The sequence below is a fragment of the Xenopus laevis genome, chromosome 5S (genome assembly GCF_017654675.1).
Source record: "Xenopus laevis strain J_2021 chromosome 5S, Xenopus_laevis_v10.1, whole genome shotgun sequence".
Taxonomy (NCBI): domain Eukaryota; kingdom Metazoa; phylum Chordata; class Amphibia; order Anura; family Pipidae; genus Xenopus; species Xenopus laevis.
In genome coordinates this window covers 103918163-103931143 of record NC_054380.1, presented here as the reverse complement: position 1 = coordinate 103931143, position 12981 = coordinate 103918163, and the positions used below count along the sequence as shown (strand labels likewise).

The 12981-nt window shown below is 38.4% G+C and overlaps 1 protein-coding gene across 2 annotated transcripts in view; it reads left to right on the top strand.

Moving 5' to 3' along the window:
- Nucleotides 1-12981, top strand: part of kcnab1.S (potassium channel, voltage gated subfamily A regulatory beta subunit 1 S homeolog) — a 163670-nt gene that overhangs the window by 131920 nt on the left and 18769 nt on the right. For both annotated transcript variants that reach the window (XM_041564918.1, XM_018265741.2), the window contains exons 6-8: nucleotides 443-487; nucleotides 3042-3085; nucleotides 4120-4206. In XM_041564918.1, coding sequence (XP_041420852.1) covers nucleotides 443-487; nucleotides 3042-3085; nucleotides 4120-4206 — 176 coding nt within the window. The remainder of the gene's footprint in view (nucleotides 1-442; nucleotides 488-3041; nucleotides 3086-4119; nucleotides 4207-12981) is intronic.

Here is a 12981-nt window from a genome sequence, read left to right as displayed (position 1 = left end):
AGGTGCGCAGTCATATCTGTGTGCAGTGTATAAGCCATTGCTGCTATCATGTATTCAATGCCTGCTGCTGCAACATGAGTGCCTATAGACACTTGAATATGTTGAAGGCTACAGCTTTTCACAACTGTTGTCGCTCCTTGCATGTTCCTTATACAGCTGTCAGTAGACATTTTCAGGGCAAAAAAGTAGCTTTCTGTTTTTAATGCCTATGCATGTGTTCAATAGTGCAGTGCTGAAGATCGCCTTTTCCTTACACTGAAATCAGCGATACAGCAATTTATATCCAAAGAAATGTAAATCCGCCATCCCTTACAAAACTCTAAACAAACTACTGTATACCATGATTCCTATCCAGAGAGTGAAGGATGGTATGGGAGGTTGCTAGTGCTTAAGAAAATATTGTAATCATTATAATATGCTGTTCTTGGTTTTATATTTATAGGAGGTCAAGTCTCGTCATTACTACCAAATTATACTGGGGAGGAAAGTAAGTTGAAGTGTTTTGCTTTGATACAATATCTTAAAGCTGTATGGCATGTCATTTTCTATTTAGCCAGTGTAGACAGTTCAGTTAAACTATAGTACAGAAGCTGTAGGATGCCTTTAGGAAAAGGAGGGTGGATATTGGATTTTGTTGCTAAGCTTAAATAGGGTTGGAGTTATAGAGTTCTAGATGGGGCCATGGACAGGGCAAGAAATGTAGGGGCACAGTTTTATGGAAACCCACATAAATTAGCAAACTGTGTATGTCCAGCTTGAGCTCACAAAAACCCAATTTGATAGCTGCAGTTACTGAGCATGGTGGGTTGGGACCTCTTGGTCCCAGGTCCATGGGTCTTTTATCATGGCCTTGGCAGTTCATACAATGCAGTACATACACGTACATTTTAAAATGCAAGGGATTCTAATGTATTGAATTAGCTTTCTAGCCCTGCATCTGAATGTCTTATTAACATTAAATTGTAGAGTTATGTTTCCAAATAATATCCTTATTACTAAAACAATCATATGAGGCGTTGTAGCACTTTCTTGTTGTAATGTGAAAAGGTGTATTTTATTAGATAAAAAACAGACAACATTTTGGATCTACTATTGCCCTTTCTGAGTTTAAGCATTCAGATCCAGCTATGTACTTATTTAATCCAACTTTTTACACTGATATCTATCCCAATGGCTTGTGCTAATGCAGCTCGGCAAGCCTGTGTACGCTGCTTTCAGAAGCAGCTAAAATACTGAATCTAAAATATAAGATTATATTTATATTATATATTTTCACTAAAGAATCTAATATTTGCAGGCAGTCTTGTACATAATGTACATTTTCCAAATCGTTAGAAAAGCCAAGAGGCCCTAATATGTGTCTGCAGCAGGAAATTAAACCGACAATGCTATCTCATTTTTGTGGATAAAAGATTTCATTTTGCAGATATTACAGCATATACCAGCTTGAAGGACACTTATTTCTGTAACACTAATTTGGTTACTTTCTCTTTAAATCACCACTTACCCTTGGCAATCCAGGGGCCCTGAGTCCCTTTTGCATTGAAAAGTACTGGGAACTGGGAATTACAGCGCAGTGCCTCCACCTAGTGAACACTGAGGAAGACACCTCAGGGGGTTACACTAGGAATAATAAAACACACAATTTGCAATTTGAACCAATATAAACTTTATATAAACAAAAAGTAAACACTTGGGCAACTAATACACTCTGCACTCCTACACTGGGGACACGTGGGACACTCCCTAAACCACTATTAGGTGCTTAACTGTTGCTTCACACAGTCCTTGGTAGATATCACAGTCCTTGGTAGATATCACAGTCCCAATCCTCCTGAAGGGGTTAATAATCACACAGTTCAAATGATTGTCCCTTCCCCAGAGCTCTTACTCCCCAGGTAGCGCTACCTTATTCCCCAAAAGTACCTCTCCCTTTTGAATGTTGGCAGCAGCTCTCTCGTAGCAGGTAAAGGGTTAACAGCTGTCTTCAGTATGGGGCCCCACGCTTGTATCCGTGCCAGTATCCTCCCTTGGGTGGCTCACTCACCGGGGTGCTCTCAGAGGAATTCACACAGGAGATCACACACAGCTCTGCAGCAGAATCAGTCTCACTAGTGGCACCTTTCTCCTTCTGAGTTTGCAGCAACTTGGCAGGGGACAGGCTGGGCTCAATCTCCCCAGATTCAGCAGCTTCTTCTCTGCACCTCACAGTCTTACAGCTACTCACGCTGGCTCTCTCAGCTCTCTTCCTGGGAGACCCTGGGCTTTTGGCTCCAAAGTCAGGCACACCCTTTCTCCCCAGGATGCACTGGGGTTCCCAGCCAATCGGGTCACTATCCAGCATGCAACTGGGCTGGATGATGTCACTGGAAGACAAACAGGGGAAGGATTCTTCCTGTCCCCTACATTTCCTTTTTCCAAACTTCATGTTGCTGTTTCTGCTGTATTCATTGGCTCTAAATATAGCCACCAAACCGCATAACGATGAAGTGCATAAGGGAACACATAATAACATGACACAAGTTTGAAATATATATATATATAGTGTGTATATACAGTAAAGTAGATATGTTGTTAATAGCAACAGAGCAAGTCAAGAACAAACATAGAGTGTTTGTTTCTATACTGAGCACAGAAATGGTCGGCAGGTATAAATCCAATGCTAATGAATGAGGAAAATGAAGATGTATTATTATTATTTTCCTGATGAAAATTACCATCATTATTGGTTATTAAAATCACCTAACACCCTTCAGCTCCAAAGTCATTATAGTCCTGTTTAAGTGGATGATCAACAAAGGTTCTGCCGTTACTGGCTTAATGCTAGAAAATTCAGATGTAATTATACTTAGAAAGTAGTTCGGCTTAAAAAATAATAAAATACTTTTGTGTCCTATATTAAGAGATAAACCCAATGCTCAGTTTGCCACTGATAATTCTGATTGCCGTGCACTGCTTGAGACTTTGCTCTTTGTCCATCTTCTTATTGCCTTGCCGTTGCAAAGTGATTCACATTTCCTATGGCCTTTTATATTTTATAGAGCTGAAACAGAAAGAGGTCTGTCAAGAAAACATATTATCGAAGGTAGGTTCTAACGTATCTTCAAGTATAAATGCTTTAGATGAAGTGGTTCTGCAGTAGATCGATCATTGATTGTCGAACGTAGATTAGATAGATCCAAGAGAAAATCTACAATGAATCACAACCATGCTGGGTTGAACAATCACACCCTCTGCTGTTGCTTTTCCCAAGGATAATACAACATTATTATTAAAATAAGATCGTGCCCTGTCTTGAATTGAACCTAGAACCCCATTGTATATGGAAGGGGTTGTTCACTTTCGAGTTAACTATTAGTATGATGTAAAGAGTGCTATTCTTAGACAATGTGCAGCTGGTTTTCATTTTTTATTTTTTGTGTTTTTGAGATACTTTACTTTTTATTCAGCAGCTCTACAGTTTGCAATTCCATCTGGTTGCTAGGATCCAAATTACCCAAGCAACTATGCACTGATTTGAATAAAGACTGGAATATGATAGTAGAGAGCCTGCCTAGAAAGATGAGTATCAAAAAGTATTAATAACAATAAATTGGTAGCCTTACAGGGCATTTTTTTAGATTGGGTCAGTGACTCCCATTTGAAAGCTGATAGAAGTCAGAAGAAGAAGAAGGCATAATAAATAAAAACTATGAAAGATTTAAGCAGACCAATTGCAAAGTTGCTTAGAATGGACCATACTATAACATATTAACAGTTAACTTAATGGACCATCATGGCATCTCCTGGGGTCATGTGATTCTAATATCATGTCAAGTAAATTATTATATAGGTTTATGACAGATTTCCAAACGCCAGTGCATATCCTGCATAAGTATTCAACTACCCTATACAAAGGTATGCAATCATTTAATACACTGTGTGCAGGTATTCATACTGAATATTCTTTTGCAGTTCAGGTCTGGAATGTGTATAATGAATGGTTTTTACTAAGAACCCTTTCATGTTGACTTTTAAGGTTATTTTAGGAAAAACATCTCCATAGCTGAAAGGTCAGCTACATTTTAATGTAGACTTTTGTCCTTACCATATGCTTTATTTTTTCTCTGTTGCTTGTAGGATTAAAGGCCTCTCTGCAGAGGATGCAGCTGGAATATGTAGATGTTGTATTTGCAAATCGGCCAGATAATAATACCCCAATGGAAGGTTAGTAGTAGCTTTAAAAATGATTGCTTCTGGTTGGGGACTTGTAACACCTGTAGACTAAAATTTAATTTCCTATCTGAAGTATACCGTGGAGAAAGTCATAAATACAAAACTGATTGAATGTTATCTCTAAGCTTTTTTATATATTTGAATTTATTACATTTAATAAAACAGGCCGGATATCACTTCTCAGAAAAGGAAGCTTAAATCCAGGATATATCATATTTGTTTGTACGTGTTTGCCTTGCGAAAATCGAACAATAATTTCTGTTTGATCTTGTGGCTTGTCCTATGCCACACACAATGTACTGTACTTATTTTGTTTTATATTAAAATATCTTGTATATAATACCAGGCATTTGCCGTGCAGCAGAAAGACTGATATGACATAACTTGATCAGAAGGTAAACTTCAAAAGGGTTGTTGTATTTACAAACACCTTTGCTGTTTTAATGCTAATTCTGATACTGGTTATATCTTTTAAAATAGTTCCAAATTACTGGATGGTCATCTCCCATTTAGACCAATTAAGGCAAACAATTCTAGTTTTTAAAAGTGATTTTCGTTTTCTTTGTAAAATTAAACAGCACCTTGTACTTGATCCCCACAACAAAACAAAACAATCATATTGGGCTATTTTTTGTTGAAATGATTTTAGCAGGCTTAAGGTCTGGTGATCCAAATTATATAAACATCTATTATCTGGAAAACCCAAGGTCCCAGGCATTATGCATAAAAGTTCCTACTCCTATATGCAAAAGTCAGCAATAACCTGTAAAATAAATACAGTGCTCAGTCATGTCACCAGTTGCACATGACGTGTGTTATCTGGAAACCTGTTATCCAGAAAACTCTGGAAATTACGGGAAGGCCATCTAAAAAAGACCCCATTTAATCAAATATTTTTTCTGTTTCCTTTTTCTCTGTAATAAAAAAACAGTATTTTGTACTTGATCCCAAGTAAGATTTAATTAATCCTTATTGGAGGCAAAAGAATTCTATTGGGCTTAATGTTTTAATTATTTTTTAGTAGACATAAGAGATCCAAATTATAGAAAGACCCATGATCCGGAACACCCAGGATCTGAGCAGGTCCCGTACCTGTATTATAATAAAAAATAATGCACCCTCTACTTCATAAATAAAATACAATTAAAAGTTACTTCAGTGTTCTGTGACCTGTATTAAATCACTGTATCTGTGCTCTTATGCCCTTACATGTTTATTAACCCTATGGTGAGCTATTGTATTCATGGTTGGTACCAGTACAGACACTTGGCAATTTCAAAAAGGGTGAATTCCTGATGGGGAGTTTGGCAAAGGGATGTTTTCTGTCCTTATATCAATTTACCATTTACTGTAACTTCTTCTTTCAAGTGTTTGATTACTGTATATACAGATATTTTCTTGCCTACTTTAGATTTCAGGTCTAGAGCATCTGTTATGCCATCTGCTGTATCATATCTGGCACCCACTCTAGGCACTGAAATCCTCATGAAAGGAATCAAAACATTATGCCTATTGTGTCCGTGCTTCAGAGAGTATCCAAGCACATGACACGGGCGCTGTTTCGCTTGTAACCACATTGTTACATATTTGAGCTGTCAACGAATGATGCCATTTTCCCTGCTAGGCTACATGTTGTTTGTTTATTGAACATTGTTAAGCATGCATCTGTAGAAATAAGATTGCTTCCATAAAAAGTATCATGAGCGAATTTAAAAATTAAACATCATTATTTTGGTTTACATTGTCATAACATTTTACAGTTCCTTTAGTGCACCTTTGTGTCTTCAAAAATATGTCCACAATATAATCCCGTCCCCTGGCAAAGAAAATAAACCTTCTAATGTGTGATGAAGCCAGCTAAATCAGAACTGTGCCATTATTAAATAGTATTATTTCACTTTTACAACTCAAGAGGCATCTAAGAGCTTGAACAGCCTGTAGTCTTGTTGGAAAAGCTGAGTGTTTAAAAACAGTAGAGTTTGGGGTTGTCCAGTGAAACCCATTATCCAGAAAGCTCTGAATTATGGCAGGCAATCTCCCATAATTCAAATTTAGTTTTAAACTATTTCCTTTTTCTATATAGTGATAAAACAGTATATTACACATGGTCCAAACTAAGTTATAATTAATCATTACTGGAGACAGAACAATCCTATAGGGTTTAATAAATGTTTAAATGATTTTAGTAGACTTAAGATATGGAGACATTTTTGCGCCCATGGACTGGGGTGAACTGTGAGTATTTTTCTCCCTTTATTAATTGTTTTGGATTCTTTCATTTGATAAATAAATGTACAATTATTGGCACTGCACACAAATTTCTTTAACATTTTGACTTATGATATGGAGATCCAAATTACAGAAAAACCCCTTATCTGGAAAAACCCAGAGCATTCTGCATAACAGGTCCCACACCCCATTATAGTAACAACATATTCTGCAAGACATTACAGAAATTATACACAATTCACATCAGTCCATGCCCCAGTGGTGCGTACAGTCTAAGATAACAATAACGCACACATTATGGTCAGCTTTATCTAGAGCTAATTATCCTGCCTTTTGAGGAAAGTGTTGAGGAAATTGCAATACCTGAAAAAAACTCACACAAGCACAGGGATAAACTCCATACATACAGTTCCCTGGCTGAAATCTAACCTAGAACCCAGCACTGCAGGCCATTGCTTTATTTAGCTGACATTTTCAAACCATGCAAGCCCTTCATGCAAGCTTGGATCAAGGACTTGAGTGGCCAGAAGCATGGCACTTGAATTCCCTCCGTTTTCCAGAGAATGTGTGCACAGCCTTTCATGGAAAGCAAAGGAGCTTAAAGGGTTGACAAAATATATTATCCCCAACCAAAGGTGCGGTCTAATAGAGCCTGCACTCCAGTTGGGGGTGATAGCAGTTTTTTTTTAAATGCCACCCATACCAGTAGGGAGCTCCCGGTTCAAGCAGCCATGTTGGGACGCACGCATGTGCATAATGAGCAAATGCCACAACTTGCTCATTATACACATGCGCTTTGACTGACATGGCCACTCGCTCCTGGAGCTCCTTCCCTGAGCGAATGTCCTAACGCTGGTGGGAGGCTCTATTAGCTTAAAAACTCCTAATATGAGTCACTTTAACTTGGAGGGAGACATTGACCTTATAGGGAAGAATGGAGTAGTCCTATCGAGTCAGGGGCAGATTACCGTGTTTTTTTTTTTTTCAATATGATGTATGGAATTATGCACATCTGTAAAAAGCTAATTATTATTCAGCAGCTCTCCAGTGTGCAATTTCAGCAATCTGGTTGCTGGGGTCCAAATTACCCTATTAACCATGCATTGATTGAAATACGAAAAAGTAGCAGTAACAATAGATTTGTTGCCTTACAGGGTATTTGTTTTGTTTAGTGCCCCCCATTTGAAAGTTGGAAAGATTCAGGAGAAAGAGGCAAATATTTAAAAAAAACTATAAAAAAAAAATTAAATAATGAAGAACAATTGAAAAGTTGCTTAGAATTAGCTACATACTAAAAGTTAACTTAAAGGTGAACCATCTCTTTAAATATATACTTATTCTTGGCAGTTCAGAGAGTGTTTATGCACCTTAATTACTAGTGGTTTAACGATAGGGGAAAAACTCAATGGCTATAGAGCAGAAGAAAGCAGTTAAGCACATGTGAACCTCTGCCCCAACCCCATCTCCAGCCTGCTTGCCCCCATTTACATCTAGTGCCGGTGGGTGGGAATGCGGGTTTCAGCAGGTGTGGGTGGTAAGCTTCACTACACAACTGAATGAGCTTATGTCAAAAAGGAGGTATTTTTCCCTTGTATTGATGTCACAATAAAGACATATATGAAAAAGGACCAGCAACATTATCATCTAAAATATGATTATCTTTATCTCTGGGGGACTTTTACATGTTAACATTAGCATACACATTTTCCATTACATTGAATACCACCATATAAGAAACAGAAGCAAAGGCTTCCAGCAGGAATTCTCCGTCTTTCTATATTTATGTCCAGGGTACAGAGAGTAATACTTCTCCCTATATTATAGGCACATATAAATAATGGGAGCTGACATATATATTTACAGGGGATGCAGTAGAACAGAAGGGGAGGAGTAGGCTTTATTATAATGTGGCAGAGTAAGCATTTTACCAGTTTTAGTACAACCCACAGGGGTGCTGACTCTTTATGATATGAGTCTTTGTAGTCAAGGGACACTAACAAAGAAATCTATAACACGGCCCTATTGATTATTCATGGTATGATCTTTACTGAGTGCTAAAAAATCTATGTGATTACTGATTTATTGTTTTACGCACTCCATATTGAGTCCCAGGAGTGACAGTGATATAGAGCAGCAGCATGCAGACCAGTGAATAATCTGAGAGTACAACTTGCAGTTTTAAATAAATCTTTGTCCTCTGGATTTTACTGCTCTATAATCCATATTAAGGATACATGAATGAATTGCAGAATATCCGATCATCAGCATTTTGTTTTTGATAATTATATGTTACCAAGCAGGAAGTGATGCATTTTGTTTGTTTTGTTTGTTTTCAAAGAACTGACAATTAAGTGCCACCTGATTTTGGGTTGCTATGGGTTATTAGACCAAAAGCAAAGTTTGCACCTTTTTTATATAATGTTCATATGGGACAATGTAGTTAAACATGGAAAGTTTGCACACAGCATTTCCTTAATGTCATGTGTGAAGCCGTCCTGGCAAATAGATTCAGTTTCCGAAGTCGCCCAAAGTTTAGTCACCGGGCGACTAAATCTGCCTGAATCTCCAGGTGGGACCTTACCCTTAGGAACAATCAGAAATTATCAAAACAAGTAGAAAAGTGAGGCCACATCTATCAGAAGATTAGAAAATCGTACAACAGGACTCATCATTATAAATCATTTCTGATGCAGAATGCACTGGATTCTGTGCTGCTGGTTGAATATGAATACCAATTGATTACTAATTCCTAATTCATTTCTAGTTGTCTTTGTATAGTTTGTATGTATATTGTGTGTTTGTCAATAAACTCGGCTTACTGAAGCTTAACACATGTTCTGTGAATCAGCATAGAAAGTTAGGGAGCTACACAGAGCAATGTAAATGTAATTTGTACTGAAAGCAATATCTGTCCTCTGCCCTTATGGAGTCTTGAAAAAATGTAGTAGAAGCCAGAACTACAAAGAAGCAGACAAGGCATTGTGGGCACTGGAGTCTGTTTTAAGGAGAGCTGATTTCTGCCCACATGATTTCAAGGCCTAACCTTTGTTTTTTATATAGGTTTGATGATTTGGAGCAACTATAAGAATGGTTGTATTCAATTATTTATTTTGCAAAAGCATCAGAGTACATCATACCATGCAGTGGTTCCTGGATGTGAATATCCATAGCCAACTAAATTCCTGATTGGTGGTTGTTTTCCAGTTATTAATGGAGTACCTATATATGATAATGCCTTTTGAAATGAAATCTAATGCTTTACATACTTTGTAGATAAAGTTTTACCCTGGCTGCTTGTCAAGCTCATCTGAGTGCTTCCTTGTACTGTAAACAGAATACATAGTTAATTGTTCACTTGTTCCAAGCCAACTCCATTTCTTATTAATTTCTTATGTACCCTAAAAAAGCTAAGAACATGGTATGAACCTGTTCTTATATAACCTTCAGGCCGTCGGAAGCATTCTACTCACCAGGCTGAAATAAAATAGAATTTATGATAGCAACTATGAAAAATGAATGGTGTTTTCTAGTTGAAAAGTGAACAATCTATTTTTGTTAGGAGATAGAATTTGTTCTAGATTTGAAAGCTCTTTGAATAAAGAGATAAGGCTGAAAATTTGTAATCGCATTTGCTGCAGACCCTTTGATGTGCACAGTTACCGATTCGCAGCTGGATTGAATGACAGTAGTTTCCGTTCAGGCTCTGAGTGACTCAAAGTGGCGAGACGTTGGCTGTTCTGATGAAAGAGTTATAAATAAAACTTTTAACCCAAAAAATGGAATAAAAGTATACAGCTAAAGTTTTTCTTTTTTTTTTAATTTGAAATATCTAAAAACTCACTTCAGCCAACAGTATAGCAGAGGGGTTTGGAATGTCCTATTCCTAGCAACTTTGCAGATGGTTTTCATTATTTTTTTATAAAAATAACCCCAGCAGCCAAAAAATTCTCCTTATCGTCTCTTAGGACAAACTGCACATGCCTCCACTTCTATGTTCCCCGCTTCTGCACCTCCTTGCGTTTCGCCAGTTGCAGAAGCCTGGAACACGGAAATGGAGGCATGTGCAGTTTGTCTTAAGAGACGCTAAGGAGCAACTTTCAGCAGCACCACAGAGATCGCTTATTGGATTGTATGCGCTTCTTTTACAAACGTTTGTGAGTGTGTTTTTAACTATTTATTAAAGGTTTCTCAAGTTTGTGCACATTTCACTTTGTATTGCCCACATAAGGAGAAAGGAAGATAAGAAATGCCGATGGGGCATTTTAATTTATGCCATTTATGCTTTGGGCTCTTGTGAGTATAATCAATTACCGGATCGATCCTGGTTTTTAGTGTGAGTATCAAACTTTCCTGAACCCTTCTTCATCCACCATACAAAACACGTGTGATGTAATATTTTTCACTATTCATGCTTATACTCATGTATTAGTTGGTGTGTACCGATTCAGTATATCGAGTGTCACGGGTGTCAAAATTAATTGATGTATTACACTATATATTTTTCTCTTTTTCTGTTTTTTCCCCTTCTCCACAACGGCTTGCTGTTGGGGCTTACAGTAATTCTTTCTGGAAATCAAGGTTGGCTATTTGCACCCCCACCACATAGTCCAACCATATTAAAACCACTGTCTAGCAAATTTAAAATTCTACTTTTTTTAAAAACTGACCCCTCTTTGCAAAGACATTAACACCCATAACAGGTATAAGGGACCAGATGTCGTAGAAGGAAATCATGAAGGCAGAGATTTGTTTGTCGCCATTGGTTGGTAGTATACTCTTATATTTTCTTAGATCTTTGGCATTCGGGATAGCTGCTAAAAAGTTTTAAACTTAGGACATGGTTGTGGGTTCTCGAAAGGCTTTACAATATTGCCTATAGACTCCATGGGGAGGAAAAGCATTTTATTTAAGCCTTGGTGCTAAACTGACATGGTCAGTGGGCTGATGTGTTTTCCCAGTACCAAAAATATCTAATAGAAACTTATTGTCATAATTCCAAGATGACCTGGGAGACATTGGTATCCAATATTTAAGAGGTTAGCAATTTCCAGTCCTCTTTAATTACTTTCCAGCAGTGAGCCCCTTATTGAGGGGAATAACCTTCACTGCTGCCTTTGTTATTTAGCTTGATGGCCTGGAACAGTGCTGTCCAACTTCTATGGTACCGAGGGCCGGAATTTTTCCAATCTACATGGTGGAGGGCCGATAACGGAAGACAGTGTTAGCCACTCCCTGTTTTTAGACCACACCCACTTTAAACCACACCCATGTTACCGCAAGACCATGTCCACATTAATAGCACACCAAAAAACAAAATGGTTGGTGCTCACTGCAGGAATCAGGGCCGGAACTAAGGGTAGGCAGAGTAGGTGGCTGTCTAGGACGCCATCATTGAGGGGCCCACTTTTTTCAAGTGTTTATTTAACAATTTGTTTCAGTAATCATGGTCACCCAGTTGGTGGAATCCATCTCCTTCACCTTCTCCCTTTTCCCGGCAAGTAATAGCTCCTTCTGTGCGGTGCACCGCGATGTGCAGAGAGCTGGGGGGCTGCTTGGTGTGGCTCGCTCTCGCTGCTCTCAGCCTTGCACAGTTGCACTGAACACATTCTTTCTATTACTGTTAAGTGTGAAGCTTTCTGCTGGCACAGCCAGGTACAGATTTGGGGCCCATATGTTTGCTGTTGCTGCTGGGCTGGGCGCTGGCACAGATAAATAAATACTTGGGGGCAATATGATGTGATCAGATTTATTTTTGGCTGCTGCTGTCCATTAGCATTTTGAATAAGGTGTGAACAGGTGAACAATGTGGCAGTTTCAGTCTGGGTCTCAGGTGTGAACAGTACAGGGCTTTAGGGGTGTGAACAATAGAGGTGTCAGAAGTGTGAACAATACAGGGGGATTACAGGTGTGAACAATACAGGGGATTAGTCTGAATTTGTGGTTTAGACAATGCAGGGGCCAGTTAATGTCTGTAGTGATACCTTTTAAAATTTACATATGGTGAAACAGACACAGCAGGCAGACTTTGATGTGAAGGGCCACATGAGGGGGGGCCGCGGGTCGCCAGTTGGACAGCCCTGGCCTGGAGGTTGAGAAGAAAATCCTAAACAGATTTCACTATTCTCAGACAATGGTTGACATTTTGGAACATTGAACAAAAACCAAATGGGTTGACAGTTTACCATAATTTTGAGATACCATCTGCGCCTGGACAATAGCCAAAGCATTGTCGTGAAAAGCCCAATCACCCCTTAGTTTTTTGTTTATCCTTGGTTCTAGTTCCGTCAGAGCCAGTGTCTCTAAAATTAAAGGAAAACTATACCCTCAAAATGAATACTTAGCAACAGTTTATATCATATTAAGTGACATATTAAAGAATCTTACCAAACTGGTATATATATTTAAGTAAATATTGCCCTTTTACATCTCTTGCCTGGAACCACCATTTCGTGATGGTCTGTGTGCTGCCTCAGAGATCACGTGACCAGAAATACTGCAGCTCTAACTGTAAGGAAGCAAAAGACAAAACTCTGTCTG